The sequence below is a fragment of the Podarcis filfolensis genome, assembly GCF_964270895.1.
Source record: "Podarcis filfolensis genome assembly, chromosome: 8".
NCBI classification, from domain to species: domain Eukaryota; kingdom Metazoa; phylum Chordata; class Lepidosauria; order Squamata; family Lacertidae; genus Podarcis; species Podarcis filfolensis.
In genome coordinates this window covers 80,932,737-80,954,985 of record NC_139611.1, presented here as the reverse complement: position 1 = coordinate 80,954,985, position 22,249 = coordinate 80,932,737, and the positions used below count along the sequence as shown (strand labels likewise).

Sequence of the window (22,249 nt, the reverse complement as noted above, 5' to 3'; positions counted from 1 at the left end):
CTGCTACCCCTTTTATCTGTCTTTTGTTTCAGCCACTCTGAGAACAGGATCCTTAACTAGGTGGCCATTTTGTCTCACCCAGAAGACACTTCTTACCACCTGCAGACAACAGCTTGACTGGATATTTCAAATTAGACAGTGACCTTCAGTGTTCCTTATCTCCGCAACTCTTGCCAATGCGAACCATTCCACTCTGCCAAATCTCCACTTGAGGCTCCTGAGCTCTTCCTCCGTTTCCAGAGATCCACCCCACACACTTCCCACTTTTGCTGAGCAGAAGCGAGAACCAGTTTCACACCATGCTCCTGTGCATGCATGTGTCTGAAGTTCTCAAGATCTTGGAGTGCAGGAATGGCAATCAGCCCTCTTGGGATTTCCGTGGAGAGGAAATGAGGCCCCCTCAAGAATTTCAGCAAGAGGCCATGTGATGCAGATGCTTCTGTCACTTGCAGCAAAGGTAAGTGTGCTGGTCCCGTGGGTTACCCAAGAGGCGAGGTCCAAGTCCGGTCCGTGGTCAAAGGTGCAACGTAGAGGCAGTGCGTAGTAGCTGAAGCTGGGTGCAGGGCAGGGAGTCAGGTGAAGTCAGGAACAGGCTTGCAAGCAGGGAGCCAGGGCGGGTCAGGAGCTCTGGCAAAAAAGCAGAACCAGGTTCAGGCAGGAACTAGCAACCAACAATGTTGCTCCCACAACTCGGGACTGGGGCTGGCCGGCTTTTATCTGCCCCGAGGCATAGGGCGGCTCCGATCCTCTGGTGACTCACCTCTCCTGGCCTGGAGGTGAGCACTCCTCCTGCGGGAACTTAGTTCCCTCTGCCTCTCTGACCTGAGCCTCTGCAGCTCAGGAGAGGCTGGAGGGTTACCGGACCCAGAGGCAACCTCCGCTTCCTCTGACGGGGCTGAGAGTGGAGCACCTGCAGGCAATGGGTCCTCCATCACCTCAGGGGCCAGAGCAGGCTCAGCTGGTGCCTGCACCTGAGGATCCAGCACAGGTGAAGACCCTTCAGGCTCATGTTCAGCTGGTTCTGGAGGCGGGGAATCCATTGCAGGCTGGAATCCCTCAGGTTCAGCATCCGAGTCTGAATCCCAGGCCATCACAGTAAGAGGCTCAACATCTTGCCCCACGCACCCCACTTTGCCTCTGGAACCTGCGCCTTTGGCACTTGGAAGATTGGCCAGGTGGGAAGCCAACCCTCAGGCTGAAAGAGGGATCTCAACTCCTGCTGCAGGTAGCCAGCTTGTGTGAAACAAGTGTATTGGCTAGAATGTTGGACCAGGACCTGGAAGACTAGGGTTCAAATCCTCCCACTCAACCATAGGTGCCGACTCCTAGGGGCCGAGGCAGTTTCAGCACCCTGAATATTCAGAGGACAACTGTCAGAGCTGCCCAAGGTCCCAGCTCACAAAGGACCAACGCTGCTTTGTTGTTAAATACAAAAGTCTTTATTGAAGTTCAGTTTCACTTCCAGAGCCGCAGCGCGCAGCCCCACGTCTCAAGCTTTAGACCGCTGATGACCCTTCTGAATCTCCTCCCCCTGTACACCAATTTAAGACCCTCGCCTTGCTCCACCTTTTCCGCTGCTCCTTCCTCCTCTGGGTCCGTCTGCCTGCCAGGGTCTCGCCCTTCCTAGCCTCTTCTGACGCTGATTCCCCTGAGCCTTCTCCCTCCCTCCGGCGGGCTTTAGGAGCTGGTTCCCCATCCGGGTCTCCTGCTGTCCCGCGCGCCTGTACATTTGAACTTGGCGCGCGCGCCCAGCCAGCAGTTTTCCTCCTAACCGTTTCACTGCTGCTGTCACTGCTTCCCCCTTCAGGTGGGCTAGCTGCAACTGACCTCCCCTCCATTCCCCCACTCTCCGATGGAGGCGTGGTCAGCCCTGACTCACTCTCCCTCCCCTCCGGAGGAGACGCTGGCCCTGACACATGTGACTCTTCCCCCCCACTACGCTCTGGTGGGGAAACTGGTCCCGATCCTCCACTGCTGCTTTGGGGTTCCCCTCTGGCTCCTTGTTTCTGGTGCGTCCCCCCTGGGACCTCCCTTGCCCTGACCATCGGAGCCCCCTTCTGGGAATCTTCTGATTCGCTGGAGAAGCTCATAGAATCTCTCGGGCCACTGTCATACTCCCCTAGGCTGCCCTCGGATTCTTCCCCTTCGCTCTCCAATTCCTCTCTCCCCAGTGCTCCTGCTCCTGATTCCCTGACAACAACGTTCAATGTCACACAGGGCTCCCCCGATCCTCTGGAGAAGCTGACGCCTCTGGACTCAACTCACTGTGGGCCAGTCCCAGTCTCTCTAAGCCTGACTTGCCTTGTCAGGTTGTCAGGAGCCAGTGACAGTGGTGAAATGGGGGTGGGCACTGCGTAAACAAATGTCTTCCAGAGCCAGCCCACTTCTCAGACAGACCTGATTACCCTGATGTGCCTCAGGTCAGGGAGCCAGCATGGCGTAGTGGTTAAGAGCAGTGGACTCGTAATCTGGGGAACTGGGTTCGCGTCTCCGCTCCTCCACATGCAGCTGCTGGGTGACCTTGGGCTAGTCACACTTCTCTGAAGTCTCTCAGCCTCACTCACCTCACAGAGTGTTTGTTGTGGGGGAGGAAGGGAAAGGAGAATGTTAGCCGCTTTGAGACTCCTTAAGGGGAGTGAAAGGCGGGATATCAAATCCAAACTCTTTTTCTTCTTCATGAGGACACAAATAGGGAAGGGGAGAACCATGCGTGTACCTCCTTGAGCTCCTTGGAGGAGATGTGGGAAATAGTTATAATAATAATAGCAGCGGGGAGAACCATGCGTGCACCTCCTTGAGCTCCTTGGAGGAGATGTGGGAAATAGTTATAATAATAATAGCAGCAGCAGTAGCAGCAACAACAACTTTCATAGAGGAAGTTGCCTTACACCCAGCAGAGGTTGGTCCATCTAGCTTTTGTCTACATTAAATGGCAGTGGCCCTCCAGGAATTCAGGTGAGGAACATTCACAGCCCTACCTGGAGATGCTGAGGGTTGAATCTGGGACCTACTGCATGCAAAACAGATGCTCTTGCCATTTCCCATGATGCACATGTATGTGTGATTCAGTCTTTCAAAATGACTGGCCAGGGTAGGGCAGGGGGCAGTGGGCAACCTTGGGTGCAGATAAGAGATGGACAGCTTGTGGGCCTCCTGAACAAACTCAGATTGGTTGAGTTACGAAACGGTGGCAAATTAGCGGTACATATTTATTGCTGCTCTCTCTTGGCATGTTTTAATTTTTTTAAAAATTAATTTTAAAAAAACATCAACCAGAAATGTTTCTGATGGCTGTCCACAATTGAACGTTTTCACACCTCTGCTAGTTAATTGCTCCTCCTGGTTTCATCAGTTCTGCAGATATGACTTCAAATGCCCGGTCGGCAGAATTCAAGCTGAACATTCATTTATGTGTATTGTCTTGAGTGTATGGACACAAAGTTAAAAGTTAAAAGTTTCTTGATGATCTGAGCATGGAAAAGAAACTGTTGCGTTTCTTAAAACCAAGAGTTTCACTTCTCTTCAGTCTGGCCTGGGTTATTCCAGTACAACAAAAGAGGTTTAAAGATGCTCTCCATGCAAATCTAAAAAGAAATGCAGCATAAGCACAGAAAATTGGGAAACACTGGCCTGCGAGCGCTCCAATGGGAAAATACGGTAGCCTTTACCAAAGGCATTGTGGACTTTGAAGAAGCATGAACTCAGGATGAAAGGGAGAAACGAGCTAAGAGGAAGGCAAATTTGGCAAATCCTTACTGTGATCAACTCCTGCCTGGAAACCAATGTCCCCACTGTGGAAGGACGTGTGGATTCAGAATTGGCCTCCATAGTCACCTACGGACACACCGTTCATGGAAGACAATCTTACTCGGCTACGAGTGATCGCTGAAGAAGATTCCAAATGTCAATACAGCCAGCCAGTACACTCCCTCTGATCCAGCTACTCCTGTTTGCTTCATAATAAGGCAACAGATAAAGTAGAGTTGACTGCAGGCACATAGCAAGGAAATGTGCAGCTGCTAGGGAGCCTTTCACCAACAGAATCCCAATTGGCTCAGATCTACTCAGATAGGGAGTGTTTCAATTTGGTTTCAATTTGGGTTGCACTTTGACAAAAGCTCTGCCCGTTGGGTTCAGGTTCAGTCCAGCCAAGGTTTAGCACTGGATTCAGCCTACCTTCAGGGCAATGTTGCCAACCATTTTACCAGTCCCTGCTCCTGTGCTTATAATAATGAACCACGGACCTTAGCCCTGTGCTAGAAAGGGATTCGCGTCATCGATCCTGCCGGGCAAGCTGATAAAACAGGGGCTGGTGGGAATGCACAGAGACCTTGCTCTGATTTTGAAGTTCAGGCTCAAGGCAGAAGCCTTGCTGTGATTCAGAGTGAGATGAAAGGAGAAGGTGACGGATAGGGAGACCTAAACTTTAGTGGCCCTTGTGGAGGTTGGACTATTGTAGCAGCGTTACAAACACATTGCAGTGGAAGACCTTAAAGGTAAAGGGACCCCTGACCATTAGGTCCAGTCGTGGCCGACTCTGGGGTTGCGGTGCTCATCTTGCTTTATTGGCCAAGGGAGCCGGCGTACAGCTTCCGGGTCATGTGGCCAGCATGACTAAGCCGCTTCTGGCGAACCAGAGCAGCACACAGAAATGCCGTTTACCTTCCTGCCGGAGCGGTACCTATTTATCTACTTGCACTTTGACGTGCTTTCGAACTGCTAGGTTGGCAGGAGCTGGGACCGAGTAACGGGAGCTCACCCCGTTGCGGGGTTTCAAACCGCCAACCTTCTGATTGGCAAGTCCTTGGCTCTGTGGTTTAACCCACAGTGCCTTAGGTGTTAGCTAAATATGAAAAACAGGGGGAGTTGCGATCTGAGCCATGAATGGTTCTTTTGGATTCAGGAGCCAGTCTGTGAATACTATGGCAATTTGATGTATCATTTGACTGGAATTGCAGGATCTACTACTTGTATAGCTAGCACACGTAAAAACCCATATTGATACTGTGATGTGTGATATTTCAGTGAATCAGGCATAATTGGTGCAGACTGGGGGCTCCTCCAGAATTCCCTTTGTGCCATACTTTCTCTTTTTTGGTCCCTGTGCTTTCGCTGGGCAAACCCATGTTTTACCGTTGAATCGGAGAAAACGGCAATCAATTTTCCCCCGGATTTGCCATTTGCTCTGATTCAGCAGCAAAACTCAGGTTTTCCCAGGGAAAGAACTGGACACACCCAAAAAAGAGAGAGAGAAATAGAATGCTCAGACAAAGAGATTTAAATACTGGACCTGTGCTTGGAAAGTGTGGTGCAAAGGGTAGCCTGGATGAGTCCTTTCTGATGCGAAACACTTCTGCAATATGTAGTGATGCCTACACACACACACACACACTGTTTTTATTTATTTTCATGGTACAGAAGATACATTTTGAGAAAACAGTTGTTACAACAGTAAACAAGTAACTTGCCGTGATAAAATCACAGGCTTTTATCATGTCATGTGTTAAAGTTTCATTTGATTACTCTAAGAGATGGTGCCACATTTTCCTGGGTGGATTCCTGCCACGTTCTGAACAATTTATGTGTTTAATAAACATTTGCCATGCCTATTCCGGGTGACTCGGGTGATCTACACTTAGGAGGAAGATTTCATCTTTTGATGCACTTAAGACAACGCTCTCTTTCTTCTACATGCGCTTTAAAAATACAAGATCTCTGTACATGTTTGCATCTGGTGAGGGGAGCAGGCTTGGTGATCCTAAATCAATTAATGATTTATTGTGATGAAATAGTTTATCAGCTTCTGGCTTCAAGTATGCATGCGCGTACACACACACACACACACACACACACACACACACACACACACAGAGCTTTCTTTCCCCTTTTTAATGTACATAATGGATTCCACTGAGGGAAAGTAGGTTTCACTCCTACTTTCCACTTGATGCTGAATTTCTGAATTGAGAAGTGCCTCTTTCAAAGCCTCATTGGGAGGTTTCTCTCTGCCCTGGATTCTTCGACCCATCCAGTCGTTGCTGAGAGGAGGGGGACATGCACTCTGCACGATGTCAGGAGCCTTGGCAGGCCAGGGGGAGGCAAATCTCCAGCCCCCTTTCATGCTGTGCAATCACACCATACTTTTACCTCAACAGACTTCCTGCCCTCCGCTCAGCAGAGAGAGGATATAAAAGTCTAGGCCAGATCAAAGGCTCCATCCTTTGCAGAACCTCCTCCCGTGTACTCCGTTGGGCTACGTGGAGTCTAAACACTTCTAGCTATGGTGAGTTTCTCCATCTCTGGTTGTGATTTGTGATTATATAATCAAATAAGGCATAGACAGTGCTGAATCTAATCTACTTTGCTCTTAAAACTGGGTTAATTGTTATGTGTGTGTGTTTGTGTGTGTCATTTTCCCCATCCACAGAGAAGTTGCTTAAAGTGGGTTACTAATATGAAAGAAAACCTACCAATAACACTTAGCTGATGATATTGTGGTCTGGGTTTTGATGGGGCTACGCACGTTTGTAGGCTGCACATCCTACAAAGCGGTGGGCAGGGAACGTAAAAATTCACAGAGCATGGGTGGGTGGGGAGCCTGATGCCTTGAAAAAACAAGTGCGGGGACAGAATCATAGAATGGCAGAGTTAGAAGGGGCCACGAGAGTCATTTAGTTTTGCAAAGCAGGAATATTTTGTCCAACATGGGACACAAACCCACAACCCTGGGATTAAAAGTCTCGTGATCTAGCCACTGAACTAACCCATGTGAAATAATTTAGGAATGCAGTTTGCCAGAGGGCATTGAAGGCAGGAACTCTTCTCACTAGACTGCTACCCTTGTTTGAATGGAACTGAATATCAGGCTGTATTCAGATCAGAAATGGGGAATCTGTAGCCCTCCACATGTTGTTAGATTGCAACTCCCAGCACTGACCATGCTGGCTGCGCTGACAGAAGTTGGGAGTTCAGCATCGCCTAGACGACCACAGGTGCCATATCCCAGATATTAGATTCAAACTTCCAGCATCACCGTTCTAATAAGCCCCTCTGAGACATTTAAAGAATCAAGAGTTGTGCCGCGAGAAGCAACATTGCCAAAAGCGCGGACAGCCATCCATCCAGATTTGCCTTCTGAGATTATTTTGCAGCCTGATCCTTGTTGCTGTTGCTGTTGTTTAGTCATTTAGTCGTGTCCGACTCTTCGTGTCCCCCTGGACCAGAGCACGCCAGGCACTCCTGTCTTCCACTGCCTCCCGCACTTTGGTCAAACTCATGCTGGTATCTTCAAGAACACTGTCCAACCATCTCATCCTCTGTCGTCCCCTTCTCCTTGTGCCCTCCATCTTTCCCAGCATCAGGGTCTTTCCCAGGGAGTCTTCTCTTCTCATGAGGCGGCCAAAGTATTGGAGCCTCAGCTTCACAATCTGTCCTTCCAGTGAGCACTCAGGGCTGATTTCCTTAAGAATGGAGAGGTTTGATCTATAAGGCATTCCCTATGTTTCCCTCCCTGATCGCACTGCCCTAGAGGCATGTGCAGAGTTCTTTTAAGAAAAACCTGTGATTGTTCCTCTCAGCCTGATCCTACGTGCATACAATTGGGGAGTGGGGAGTCCTATTAAGCTCAAGGAAGCCCACTCCCTGATGTTCGAAGGATTCCAGTCTCAGATTTGTTACCTCTAAAGCTACAGAGGAGCAAAACGGAGAACCTCCTCTAAACCTATTTCAGGTGGCACTATACATGTCTCTAATCCTCAAGAAGATAACTCTCATGAGCAACAAACCAACATTACTGATGAAATGGATAAGCCATGTGGGGATATTTATGACACTTATATTGAAATAAATGGGGGGGGGGTGTGCTTGCGACTGTAGAACAGAGATTCATTCATAACTATTTTAGAGACTGCTGCCGCAGTTGACTTTCATTTGCAACTCATGACCTGCAATAGCTTTTCTTTTCTGCTTTTCTTGTTAGTCGCTGGATTTTGACTGCTCTTGCCATGATTGTAGTAATGGTTTTGCTATTTTTCTTAAAAAAAAATTCAGTGTATTACCTGCCCTTCACCCAAAGGCCCCAGGGTAGGTTACAACATTTTAAAATACGTTGAAAACACTTTTATGTTTTGGAGAGCGACTGCAGGTCAGAGAAGACGACGCTGAGCTGAGCGGGTCAAGATGCTAACAGAGAATAAGGCATCCCCTATGCTTCCCTCCCTGATCCCACTGCCCTAGAGGCATGTGCAGAGTTCTTCTTTTAAGAAAAATCCGTGATTGTTCCTATCAGCTGTTTGGAGAGAGGCAAAGGAGCTTGATTGCCTCCTTCCAACTTGTGCAGGATACAAACCAGGTCAGGCTATTTATCTGTCCATCTGTGACCTATGCGGCGTGCATTTATGGGATGTCACACCTCAAGGCTCTTCAGCTATGCACACAACCATACATTTAAAGCACATGCATGCACCCCAAGAAATCCTGGGAACTGTAGTTTGTTAAGGGTGCAGGGGAATGCAGTTCTGTGCAGGCAAACTACAGTTCCTGGGTTTCTTGCAGGGGGCGGGGAGTGCTATAAATGTAAAGTGTGTGCCTTTGCTGTTTTTGCCAGAACAGACTTATCAGGGCTGGAAACTGTGACTGACGGGGCTCTCTGGGGTGACTCACCTGCTGCCTGATTCTTTTCTGAGTTGGAGGTGCCAGGAATCGAACACAGGGCCTTTGGTTTCGTGGTTGCTCATGTGTTGTTGCCCCTGAACTCCCAGGCTCGTCCACATTTATCTTTGTTCAGAGCAGCTGGCTGGAGCAACGGCTGCATTTTGAAGTGCACAGCTCTGGCAAGAGTGTGGTGCTCACAGCTGAATGGGAGCCAAAGGTTCCCCCTCCCCCAGCGCACTTTCACAGCAGGAGATCTCTTTGAACTCTTCGCATTCCATGATCGTTGCATCTTGGCTGACAGTGACAAAAGTAGTTTTCTTCTTCTTTTAATCTTTTTAACCGGGCCTGTTTGAAGGTGTAGAGGCCACAAGACGGCTGCCTACGGTGATCAGATTTCATCTTCCTGGTCGACTTGAAACGAGTCGGCCGGAATCAGGAGCGGCATTGGACCTTAATTCAGGAGGAGAGTGGAATTTGACCCAGTTCACACTTAAATGCAAGCTCACTCGATTCGCTCTCCAAAACAAGAGAAAAACTGAAAGGCAGCCATCCTTTGAAACCCACACATCCGAATTTTGCACATCCGAACGTCTACAATTTAATGTTGTAATTTAATCTTGTTTTTAAGTTGTATTCATTCAACTTCTTTTTATTATTGCTTGTTAGCCGCCCTGAGCCCAGCCTTGGCTGGGGAGGGCGGGGTATAAATAAAAATTATTATTATTATTATTATTACAAAAATGCATATGCTAGCATAAAGTGTGCATTGCATTGGACGTATTAGGGAAACCAGACATTAAAGTATATAACATTGCTTTGGGAAAAAATGTGTAAAATGAGAAACTGAGGAGGAACAAAAAATTGCCATACTTGTCCCTCCCTGAGCATAATGACAATTGATTCTGGGGGGGGGGGGGAGTTCAGTTAGTTTAAAAGGGAAGATTTACACTGGAGTAAAGGATGCAAGATGTGTGTGTGGCTCTTTCTTTTTCTTTTCTTTTTTTCTTTTTGCTGTCACCTGCATTGAACTTGTTTAGAGCAACATTTGACATGTTTCCTGGAAGTGTGTGTGCATTTAACCGCGTTCTGGAAAGTTACTGTTCTTGGGTTAACCCAAAGTTGGTTCTCTTGCAGGAATGCAGCCCACATGTGTCTTTGGTGTGTATGAGACAGAGCAGAAGTATTATTTCTCATGGCTATCACACTCCCCCCCCCCCCCACTCCTAAACTGCCATCTCTGGCATGCAGTCCTGCAGGCCAGGATCGTTTACTAGAACTAATTATGTACATTGGTGGATTCAGGAGCATTGCAAACGATGTGCAGCAACCATTGTCTTGTGCTTCTGGTGGGGAAGCTGCTTCAAAGGGTGCGATGTGTCAGAGAGGAAGTTGAAGGGGTGAGGAAAGGAGAGGGACCAGTGAGAAGGTAGCGAGGGAGACATGGAGATGGGCAGTGGCGAGAGAGAGAGAGAGAGAGGAGGAGGAGGTGTGGAGAGGAAATGGCTGCTGACAATGTAGGGGGAGAGATAAGGTTGCAGATAAGTGTTATGTACTGAGTTGAATAGGATCCAAACTGCAGCAGTCTGATTGGTCCTAGAACAATAGGATCCAAAAGGCAGCAGTCTGATTGGTCCTAGAACAATACAGCAGTATGATTGGTTGGCAGGAACCACCCAATCATGCTCCAGATAGAAGTGAATCCACAACCTGATTGGCTTACAGTAGAATTCCGGAATTAGCCAATCATGTGCAGCCCATTGTGTAAATAATGTATATAAAGCAGATGCTTTGAGGGGACATTCATTCATTCCTCCTCACCACTATGAGCTGAATAAAGAGCATGAAATCACTTTGCGACTCTGAGTATATTTCAGTAAGGTTGCAAGAAATAGAGATGGGTGGGAAATTGATGCGAGAAAGAGGAGTGGGCGAGAAATTGAGAAAGGAAGGGGGGCAAAGCTGTTCTTTTGTGTCCTGCTCATGATGTTCCTAAGAGTCCTTTACCTGACCACTGTGGGAATCAACACTCTAGGCCCGATAAGAGCTGATTCAGCAGGGTTCTTGCTGCACCCTTAGGTCAAGCAGGCTATCTGGAAGTATGAATTTAGGTAATAATAATAATAATAATAATAATAATAATAATAATAATATATTTATACCCCGCCCATCTGGCTGAGTTTCCCCAGACACTCTGGGCGGCTCCCAATCAAGTGTTAAAAACAATACAGCATTAAATATTAAAAACTTCCCTGAACAGTGCTGCCTTAAGATGTCTTCTGAATGTCAGGTAGTTGTTTATCGCTTTGACATCTGATGGGAGGGCATTCCACAGGGTGGACACAACTACCAAGAACGCCTTCTGCCTGGTTCCCTGTAACCTCACTTCTCGCAATGAGGGAACCGCCAGAAGGCCCTCGGTGCTGGACCTCAGTGTCTGGGCTGAACGATGGGGGTGGAGATGCTCCTTCAGGTATACAGGACCGAGGCCGTTTAGGGCTTTAAAGGTCAGCACCAACACTTTGAATTTTTCAGGTCACCTTCAAAGGTATCCCCACGTAGAGCGCATTGCAGTAGTCCAAGCAGGAGATAACTAGAGCATGCACCACTCTGGTTATACAGTCCAAGGGCAGGTAGGGTCTCGGCCTGCGTACCAGGTAAACGTCGCATAGGATTCGCTGCCCAGTCCTGATTTATTTGTGGGTGGGTGGGTGGGTGGGTGGGTGTCAAGGAACTGGGCAGAAGAGGAATAGTGGAGACCGCCTCCCCAGCCTGACCCTAACAGGGAGGAGGAAGAGGAAGACAGTATTACAACAGGGGTTTGTGGGAGGTCACAGCTCAGAGGCAGAAGAGGGGGAAAGTTGGGAAACAATGGGAGTGGAGCAGGAGGAAGAGGAAGCAGGGTGACAGCTGATGCACATGGTGTCTTTGGAAAGCATTCCAGACCCTCCATCTCCCAGAACCTGGCGAGCCTTGAAAATAGGAGAGCAAAGAGCTCAAAGACAGAGGGCACATAGCAGCACTCGTAGAAGTGACGAATGAGGAAGTGGGAGAGACAGGGGTGTGTGGAGATTCACTAGGGACAATGTCATTATCCAAGAGGCTGGGTTCTACAGCCCCTCTCTGTAAATATTGAATAAAAAAGGATGGTGAGAAACCTTCCCTTGTCTTTATACTTTCCTGGGCAACCAGCCAGGAGCCGCTGACAGCATCCTGACAGTGGGTTTCCTACTGCTTACGTAACTTCATTTATTAAACTATTAGACTATACCTGTGACGATTCTGCGATGGATGGGATTGCAGTTATACAGTGGTACCTCGGGTTACATACGCTTCAGGTTACAGACTCCGCTAACCCAGAAATACTACCTCGGGTTAAGAACTTTGCTTCAGGATGAGAACAGAAATTGCGCAGCAGCAGCGGGAGGCCCCATTAGCTAAAGTGGTGCTTCAGGTTAAGAACAGTTTCAGGTTAAGAACAGACCTCTGTGTTATGTACTGAGTTGAATAGGATCCAAACTGCAGCATTCTGATTGGTCCTAGAACAATAGGATCCAAAAGGCAGCAGTCTGATTGGTCCTAGAAAAATAGGATTCAGAATGCAGCAGTCTGATTGGTCCTAGAACAATGCAGCAGTATGATTGGTTGGCAGGAACCACCCAATCATGCTCCAGATAGAAGTGAATCCACAACCTGATTGGCTTACAGTAGAATTCCGGAATTAGCCAATCATGTGCAGCCCATTGTGTAAATAATGTATATAAAGCAGATGCCTTGAGGGGACTTTCATGCATTCCTCCTCACCACTATGAGCTGAATAAAGAGCATGAAATCACTTTGCGACTCTGAGTATATTTCACTCTGGAACGAATTAAGTACTTAACCCGAGGTACCACTGCAGATGAGTACAAGTTGAGTGATGTCGGACTAACGAACATCTCAAACTTCACTGCTCCCCTATCAGATTTCTAGGGCAATGCTGTCATCACCCCCGAAAGGGCTTTTGGAGTATAAAACTCAGCGACTATTTCTGACTAATTCCAAAACTGCCCGTCTTTTGTTCTCTTTTTTACACACACACACACACACACACACACACACACACACACACACACGGTGATGACATTACTGTATTTTTTCTGTGTATTAGATGAGGTTTTTTTTCCTGTAAAACTAACCTCAAAAATGGGGCGCTCGTCTTATACATGGATAGTGCATCGGGGGGGGGGCAGCTGATGAGAGACGCGAGGCGGAGATCGCCAGTGGTGTTTTTGCGAGTGAGTTTTGGATGCGTCCAGGGCTGCTGACGATTGGCTGCTGTTGCGGCAATAGGGTGGGCGATTTGTGGTTCCTGTTGTGTTGCATTCAGAGGATTGGTGGGCTCGTTGACGCGTGCAATCCTCCCCCCCAAAACTCAACAAGTCTGGGCAACTTCCCCCCATTTTCTTAAATTTGAGTCCCCCAAAATAGGGGGCATCTTATACATGGGGGCGTTTTATAGACAGAAAAGTACAGTACCTCAAGCAAGGGCAGAGGAGTCAAAAGACAACTCTGTTTTTGCCATACTTTTGCCGCAATAGGGTCCTTCCATCAGGTTTGCCCCCAAACCAGCTCTATCAAGCACCTCCTCATGCCCCCGAGCTGAGGGGATCATTATAAGAACTATTATTTAAGAATTGGCACCTAGGTTTTCTCTGAGAGGGGCTGTCCAGTTTTGATTGATTGCCTATAAGCCACTCTGGGAGCCTTTTTTGGGGGGTGTAAAATGCTCTAATTAAATAACAAATCAATAATACCACACTTGGGGAGGGGGAGACAAACTGCCAACATGTGCTACCTTTGGAGAGCCAAAGGTACAACGAGAGAAGCACCTTCGTCTGTGCCGTGCTCACTCGTTCCCCGAATGACTCTGTTGACAGGTTTCGAAAGATGTGGTGGTGTCTTGAAAATCTGCAAAACCGCCTTCACCAGAGATGGTGGAGGGGTGAGTGAAATGAAGTGTGTACACCACAAGGAACCAACGAACTAAGCGTCCTCTTCTCAGAACTAAGCTTTTGAATTGTGGGGCCGGTGAGGCGACGCTGGAGTGGGATGAGGGGCAAATGAGGGGAGGGGTCCCAGTGGAACAGCTGGGGAAAACTAGACTCTAAACTAATGATCTTTCTGAAGCAGTAGTGTGCATGTGCGACAGGCATTCTCGTCACGCTTGCATTCGCACCTTTATTCCACGAGAAGAAGGTAGTTGCGGTTTGTTCAGGGTGCTGAGAGTTGTCAAGAGACCATACACCATACACATTTAAAGCGCTACAGTACCACACTGAACCGTCATGGCTTCCTGCAAAGGATTCTGGGAGCTGTGGTTTTGTAAAAGGGGCTCAGAGTTCTTAGAAGGCCCCTATCCCCCCCTCCCAGAGCTACAATTCCCAGAGTTCCCTGTGAAGAGGGGTCGATTGCCTACCCACTCTGGGAAATGTCTTCGGGGGATAGGGGTCTTCTAAGAACTAGACAGCATCTTAAAAAGCAGAGACATCACCTTGCCAACAAAGGTCTGTATAGTTAAAGCTATGGTTTTCCCAGTAGTGATGTATGGAAGGGAGAGCTGGACCATCAAGAAGGCTGATTGCTGAAGAATTGATGGTTTTGAATTCTGGTGCTGGAGGAGACTCTTGAGAGTCCCATGGACTGCAAGAAGATCAAACCTCTCCATTCTGAAGGAAATCAGCCCTGAGTGCTCACTGGAAGGACAGATCCTGAAGCTGAGGCTCCAATACTTTGGCCACCTCATGAGAAGAGAAGACTCCCTGGAAAAGACCCTGATGTTGGGAAAGATGGAGGGCATAAGGAGAAGGGGACGACAGAGGACGAGATGGTTGGACAGCGTTCTCGAAGCTACCAGCATGAGTTTGACCAAACTGAGGGAGGCAGTGGAAGACAGGAGTGCCTGGCGTGCTCTGGTCCATGGGGTCACGAAGAGTTGGACACAAATAAACGACTAAACAAGAACTCTGAGCCCCTTTAACAAAACCACAGCTCCCAGAATCCTTTGCAGGAAGCCATGACTATTCAGTGTGGTACTGTAGCGCTTTAAATGTGTTTGGTGTGAAAATGGCCTGGTTGTAATGAAAAGGCCTGTTCACTGAAGAAGAATAAGAGAACGGGGAATGGAGAAGAGGAGCAGTCAAGGGTCTCACAGAACTCCGCAATGCCACACAAACGGGTTCTGTCAGGCAGGGCGAAGGAGAAATTTGGTGGTGAATCAACACCACAAAACCATTTCCCCTGACCTCCCAAAGGTGCCCAAAGCTCTGTGTGACAAATGTGACCTGGATGTGTGATGGGTAGGAAAGAGCCAACCATCAGTGAATTCCCAAATCCCTTTAAAGCAGAGCTTTCCAAACTTTTCTTGTTGGCGATGCACTTTTTTAGACGTGCCTCATTTCACGACACAGTAATTCACTTTTACTAGCAAACCGAAGGTTAAACCAATCCTTTCCATCCCCGGGAGGAGAGCAGGGGGCATTCGCACGACACACCTACACACTGCGGCCGACACACTAACATGTCACGACACACAGTTTGGAAAGCTCTGCTTTAAAGAGACAGTTGCAAAATCATCATCATCATCATCATCATCGGCTCCTCTCAGTTTCCCACAACCTACAACTGGTGCATGAAACTGCCAGTGCCCTGAGGTGACCATTGATTGTACATTCTGCCCATCTCAGTTTGGACTAGTGTAATAAGAGTTAGACCAATATCATGGTATATTGTTTTATTTCAGGTTTGATCTGCAAAATTGCTCTTTCTATCCCCTTCCTGCTCTTATTATCTCTGTAGGAGTTCCATTAATGAAGCTCACCAGCTCCTGACTCCCCTCAGTTTTAGCCAAATCATATTCCCCTCAACAGCTGCTAAAGTGCACAGTAATTGGAGCACCAGGGACAGTTTTGTTTTTGTTTTTTTTAATCCGGAAAATGATGTAGGTGGAAAGGAGTAAAGCCCTCCCTCCACACATTGCTTCTTCGAGGAAACGGACAGTGCTTACCCACTCCCTACAGCTGCATTTCAGGGTTTTTATGTACCGTATTTTTCGCTCTATAAGATGCACCAGACCATAAGACGCACCTAGTTTTTGGAGGAGGAAAACAAGAAAAAAAATATTCTGAATCTCGGAAGCCAGAACAACAAGAGGGATCGCTGCGCAGCGAAAGCAGTGATCCCTCTTGCTGTACTGGCTTCTGGGATAGCTGCGCAGCCTGCATTCGCTCCATAAGACGCACACACATTTCCCCTTGCTTTTTAGGAGGGGAAAAGTGAGTCTTATAGAGCAAAAAAATACGGTATATATAAAAGATTTGAGATAGCTGATCACAAATCCCCCATGACAGGCATTGTAGGAAAGAGGGCCTCCAATGTCTACAACTCTGCCTACCTGCACACTGCCTCACCAGAGTTGTACATGCCCTGGCTATCTCCCACTTGGAGAACTTGAAGGTGACTCAGAAACTACAACTAATCCAGAATGTGGCAGCTAGACTAGTGACCGGGAGCAGCTGCCGGGACCATATAACACTGGTCCTAAAAGACCTACATTGGCTCCCAATATGCTTCCAAGCACAATTCTATGGGTTGGTGCTTTAAAGCCCTAAACAGCCTCGGCCCAGTATACCTGAAGGAGCATCTCCACCCCCATCATTCAGCCCGGACACTGTAGTCCAGTGCTGAAGGCCTTCTGGCGGTCCCCTCACTGCGAGAAGTGAGGTTACAGGGAACCAGGCAGAGGGCCTTCTCAGTGGTGGCGACCGCCCTGTGGAACGCCCTCCCATCAGATGTCAAGGAAATAAACATCTACTTGACTTTTAGAAGACATCTGAAGGCAGCCCTGTTTAGGGGAGTTTTTAATGTTTGATGTTTTATCGTGTTTTTAATATTCTGTTGGGAGCCACCCAGAGTGGTTGGGGAAACCCAGCCAGATGGGCGGGGTATATTATTATTATTATTATTATTATTATTATTATTATTATTATACCTGGCTTCTGGATGACATCTGAAGGCAGCCCTGTAATGAGAATTTTTTTAAATGTTTATTTATATTTTTGTATATGCTGCAAGCTGCCCAGAATGGCTGTGGCAACCCAGTCAGATGGCTGTGGTACAATTAATATTATTATTATTATTATTATTATTCCTTTTTAGGCTTATGTCTGGAATCCAGGTGAGGAAGCTGACATTGCCTCTTTCATGGACAACAGCACATACCTCAACTACTACGATAGCAACAATGACACCTTGCTCTGTGGCTCTGACACCATCCAGGCATTCAGGCGCTATTTCCTGCCTCCCTTCTACATCCTGATTTTCCTCCTGGGTCTCTGTGGGAATGTGATGGTGATTGCTGTCTTGCTGCGTGCCAAGGAATCCCTACCCGGGACGGATGTGTTCATCTTGCACCTGGCTGTTGCAGACGTTCTCCTTGTGTTGACCCTTCCATTCTGGGCTGTCCAGGCCGTGCACAGCTGGGTCTTTGGGGACGTCATGTGCAAGATGGTTGGCAGCGTTTTCAAGATCAACTTCTACGCTAGCATCTTCTTCCTGGTCTGCATCAGCTTCGACAGGTACCTCTCCATTGTTTACGTCATTCGCATGTACAACAGGGGCAGGTCCTCTCTCATCCTCCTCAGCTCGTTGGCCGTTTGGGTCCTCTGCATTCTCCTCACGCTTCCGGATTTCATCTACCTGACCTCTGAATCCGATTCCCGCCAAAACACCACCTCGTGCACCCTCAATTTCCCCCCGGGCTCGAGCTCAGCCAAGTTCTTCATCCGCATCTTCAGCCAACTTCTTGCCTTCTTCCTCCCACTGGTAGCGATGACCTGTTGCTACATCAGGATCATCTTCAGCCTCATGAACTCCAAAGGCTCCAAGAAGAACAAGGCCTTCAGAGTCATCCTGGCTGTGGTGGTCGTCTTCTTCCTCTGCTGGACTCCCTATCACTTGGTGGAGTTTATTGAGAACCTGATCGACTTCAACGCCCTGCAGAAGGATTGCGAGTGGGAGGCCAAACTGGACATGGCCGAGACGGTCACCACCAGCTTGGGGTTCTTCCACTGCTGCCTCAACCCACTGCTCTACGCTTTCGTGGGCGTCAAGTTTCAGAACAGGTTCCTTGACCTTCTCGAATCCTTTGGCTGCGTCAGCCATGCGTTCCTGCAGAGACATGCCAGGAGCTCCAGCCACCGAAGAGATTCAACTTGGTCTGAGAGCACAGAGGCCTCCTTCTCGGGGCTCTAGGAAGCCTAGAGTTTCCCTGTTCATCCAGAGTTTCCCTGTTGTTGACCCAGCCAGTCAACAGCTTTTAAGAGAGTCGAAAGTGGCATCCCTTCTCGATGCACCCATGCATTTACATTGCCCCACTCTCAACACCAACCAACCTGGGTTTACAGATTTCTGAAATAACACCCACACACGCCCTTCACAACCTGTTTACCAGGGGTGACAGTCAGATGAATGTTCACACTGTGAGCAGCGGTTGTTTCTTTCGTACCGCTTTTTAAAAACAGCGAAAAAGTTATCACTAGGCTAGCGCTGAATGGAGCCTCCTGGGGTCTGGGCCTCAATGTAATTCAAAAGTAGGCTTCCAAGATTCCGAAGAACTACCCTTCAGAATATGGGTTTGGGGATTTTGATTCTTGAAACGTCCGTTTCCATCCACAAGGATTTTCTAGTTGTTTTTTTTGGAAAGTTTTCTGGTGAACGTAGCTATTTCACACTTCACTTACACAAGTTACACCCCTTTGGTGTTTTCGTTCAGGTTTTGTTTTTTTCTTCACTTCCTCACCACAAAGTCTCAGACGAAGAGTTGTGACTTCAGAGTTTCTGAGACTCGCACCCAAGACATTTTGAATGTAAATATTTTTGAAACTTTCCAGTTTGATTCACCTTCTGCCCAGTGAGCAACATGGAACCAGAGAGCTCTCTTGAGCTCACGCCCAGCTTCTGGGATTCCCACAGATGTCTAGTTGGCCGTGGTGAGAGTGGGATGTTGGTCTAGCTAGGTCAGGGGTATGGAATCCTTTTCCGCCAAGGGCCATGTTCCCTTCTGGGGGCCACATTCCAGTGGTGGGTGGGACCAGAGGCAAAAGCAGGTGAAGAAACAAGTCTGCATTTTTTACTTTTGTATTGGAGAGGGGCAGAGAGGGAATACAGCGTACAGTGCAAAGGTGAGGTTTCTGATATACACACACATTTCTCCATCCATGCAAGTAAAGGCAGGACCACAGGCCAGGGGCACATTCCTTCCAGAGAGGGGAGCCAAGTGGGGGGGGGCAGGGGGCCACCGCCCCAAATGTCCCCATGACACGCCCGCATGCCCTGCAGTGTGTGTGAGTGACACCAGGACGCCCCGTGACATCCACACATGCTGGGTGGCATGCTGACATCACGTGGCCTAGGGCCACTCAGTCACGGGGGCAAGGCAGCTCGCATGCTTCCATGCAAGACCCTCCAAGTGTCCCTGTTTTCCAGGGACGGACACAAATTCACAGAAGCTGCCTCAGCTTCTGATTTGATCCCGGAATGTCCCACTTTTCCTTAGGACGTCCCTATTTTCATCAGAGAGATGTTGGAAGACACTGAGTTTTGCGACCCCGCAGCCAAGGAGATAAGTAACTATACGACCTTTAGAAGACGTCTATATAGGGAAGTTTAAAAATGTTTAATGCTTTATTATGCCCTTTTATATGTTGGAAGCCGCCCAGAGTGACTGGGGCAACCCAGTCAGATGGGCGTATAACTAATAAAATTATTATTATTACGGAATAAGACGTCCCTATTTTCATCAGAGAAATGTTGGGGGGGATACTCTCAGATAGGCCTTTGGCCTGATCCAGCCTGGTTATGTTTCCATGGGCTGTCCAAGGGAGCCTGTTGAACCGGGTGCTGGAGCCAAATACCTGGGGAAGACTGATGCCTTCACACCCTGGTCATCAGCTTCCAGCTGTCCCCTGTCAGAAGCATGATGCTAGGCTAGATGAGCGCTTGGTCTGACACAGCAGGAATCTTCTAAGGTTTTTAGGTCGGTTCCATGAGCGCCTGAGCATCTCATCTGCCACAGCTCTGCTCGCAAGGAAAATATGTCATGGGTAAGTGCCTGTACCTGCAGCTCCCAGAATTCTTTGGGGGAAGCCACAACTCTTCATAGTGGTATCATAGCACTTTAAATGTGTGAATGTGGCCCTAGTAGATCACCAATTAAAAGGGAGTCCAGCTGAATGAAGGTCCCTGCGCCACCTTGTGGACAATGTCGAAAACTACAGACACCCAAGTACCAGAAAAGGGTTCACACCACAGGTATAAATACCTGTACAGTATGCACTCTTTAGATGTTCAAATAAACACGTTTAAATCGGGGTGTGTGAACCCTTCCTCCAGAAAGCTCCATGCTTGTTTATTCTAGATGACATAGGCTGCAATACTCACCCCACTTACCTGGGAGTCAGCCCCACCGAGTTCAATAGGACTTATTTCCACGTAGACACCGTGAAAATTGCGCAGCAAAACATCAACTAAGATTTACACTCAAGCACAATATGCGGGTGGGGAACAGGATCTCACCCACCAGCCCAGTGTGTCCGGAGGCAAAAGCAAGCAGAACATGGAAGGGAAGGTTTCGCCTTTTCACAGCAGGCTAGTTTTGACACCTGTCACTCAAATATCTCCTCTCTATCCCGGCAAGCAAAAGGCGCAATCACATTTCAAAGATGCATTTGTTGTTTGTTTGTTGCATTTATACACCAACATTCCCCCAAATGGTTCTCTCATTCCTCATTTACCATATTTTTCACCCTATAGGACACACATTTTCCCCTCCAAAAATGAAGGGGAAATGTGTGTGCGTCCTGTGGGGCAAATCCAGGCTTTGGGCAGATATCCGCAAGCCTGGGGAGCCGGTGGGAGTTCCCGCCGGGCTCCCTAGGCTTGCGGATAGCAGCCTGCATCCCAAAGCCTGGGGCGCGCTGAGCAGCGCACCCCGGGCTTCAGGCAGATATCAGCAAGCCTGGAGAGCCCAGCGGATAGCAGCCTGTTCTGGGGGCTGGGGTCGGGGGAAGCTCGGGCCTGGGGGGGGGGAATAAATTTTCCCCCTTTATTTCCCCCCCAAAAAACCTAGGTGCGCTCTATGGGCCGGTGCGCCCTATAGGCCGAAAAATACGGTAATTCCCCACAACAACCCTGTGAGGTAGGTTAGGCTGAGAGGCAGTGACTGGCCCAAGGTCACCTGCTGAGCTTTGTGGCCAAGTGGGGATTTGAACCCTGGTCTCCCAGGTCCTGGTCTGAAACTCTAACCACTATACCATTCCAGGAAGGCAAAAAAAAAAATTAGGGTGCAAAGCAGGCCTGAGGGGAGGGCGTATGGGTAATGAGGGGGCCTGGCCTGTGGAAGCATTCCCAAGGGCCTGATAGAGCCTGTTTAGCCACGAAACATTGCATTGCAGGGGGTTGGACTAGATGACCTTTGGGTCCCTTCCAACTCCAAGATTCTGTGAAGATATTTTCTGCTGTTCTAGGCTGCAGCAACAGAAGTATAGTGTCTAGATCAAGAGTACCACTCTATTCTGCCTTGGTCAAACCAGACCTGTGTTCAGTTCTGGGCACCACAATTTAAGAAGGATATTGACACAGTGGCGTCTTCCCCTTAGGGCCTAGTGGCTCGTTGCGCCAGGGAGCCAGCCTCTCAGGGGCGCCCCAGCGAGGTGAGGGAGCTGTGCGGCTTTGTCGGCAGCCTCGCCTTTCCCTGCACGCCGCCAGATGGTTGGCGGGGCGCAACGAGCCGCTAAGGCCTATGGCTCCTCCGCCGCCGCCACCTCCTCTCCCTCGGCCACAGGAATCCCCTCAGTCGCTGCCCGCCGAGCCACTGTCATCTGAGGGAGTGGCGGGAGTGGGAGCGGCTCCTGAGGGGCCTCATCCACATCAGCAGTGCCTGCCGCCCCACGACCACCACTCTCCAGGGCAGAGGCAGCAGCGTGGCAACCGCCTCCTGCCCCTCAAGCCGCTGGGCAGCAGCAGCAAGAGCGCCCGCAGCGGGCTGTCGTTGTCAGGGAGCAGAGGAGGCACCCTGAAGCCTCGCACCACATTGGCGGCGTCTTCTGTGGGTGGCGGCTCCCTGGGCTGCGAGGTGGTCCACAAGTGTTCAGTTTCTGTTAATTGATTCTCATGAAAACTTACAGATTCTGGCCTCACACAATTAACTCAAGGCAGTGTCAATTTACTCTTGGCAGAAAGCCAAGGTCTGCTTGACCTAGAAACTACTTACTCTGATTGGTTAACGACCAGCACTCAACTCTGTTATCTAGGAGTGCTAGCACAGTTTGGGTTAGGTGTGTTAGGAGTAGGAGTGCTGTGTATGGTTAAGAGAGAGAGAGAGAAAGAAAGGATTTATTTTGCTTTGTTTCGTATGCAGAAACTCTGCTGGTTTTATTTTTCCTTTTAATAAATCCTGTAAACAGTTATTCTGAGTCTAGCTGACTAGTCATTTCCACCTCAACTAGCTTCTTCGCTGTGCAGGAAAACTCTGCTACGTTTGGGCTAAAGCCATTAGAGCTAT

The 22,249-nt window shown here is 48.7% G+C and overlaps 1 protein-coding gene across 2 annotated transcripts; it reads left to right on the top strand.

Moving 5' to 3' along the window:
* The first annotated feature begins 229 nt into the window (after positions 1-229).
* Positions 230-19,457, top strand: CXCR3 (C-X-C motif chemokine receptor 3). 2 transcript variants are annotated; one of them, XM_083627706.1, is made up of 3 exons: positions 230-457; positions 6,156-6,283; positions 16,846-19,457. In XM_083627706.1, exons 2-3 carry the CDS (start codon positions 6,281-6,283, stop codon positions 17,938-17,940), a joined length of 1,098 nt encoding a protein of 365 aa, XP_083483832.1. In that variant the 5' UTR covers positions 230-457; positions 6,156-6,280; the 3' UTR covers positions 17,941-19,457. The 2 variants fall into 2 exon arrangements, with proteins under 2 accessions (XP_083483832.1, XP_083483831.1); XM_083627705.1 differs by lacking the exon at positions 230-457 and having other exon boundaries at positions 5,927-6,283.
* Positions 19,458-22,249: the final 2,792 nt, after the last annotated feature.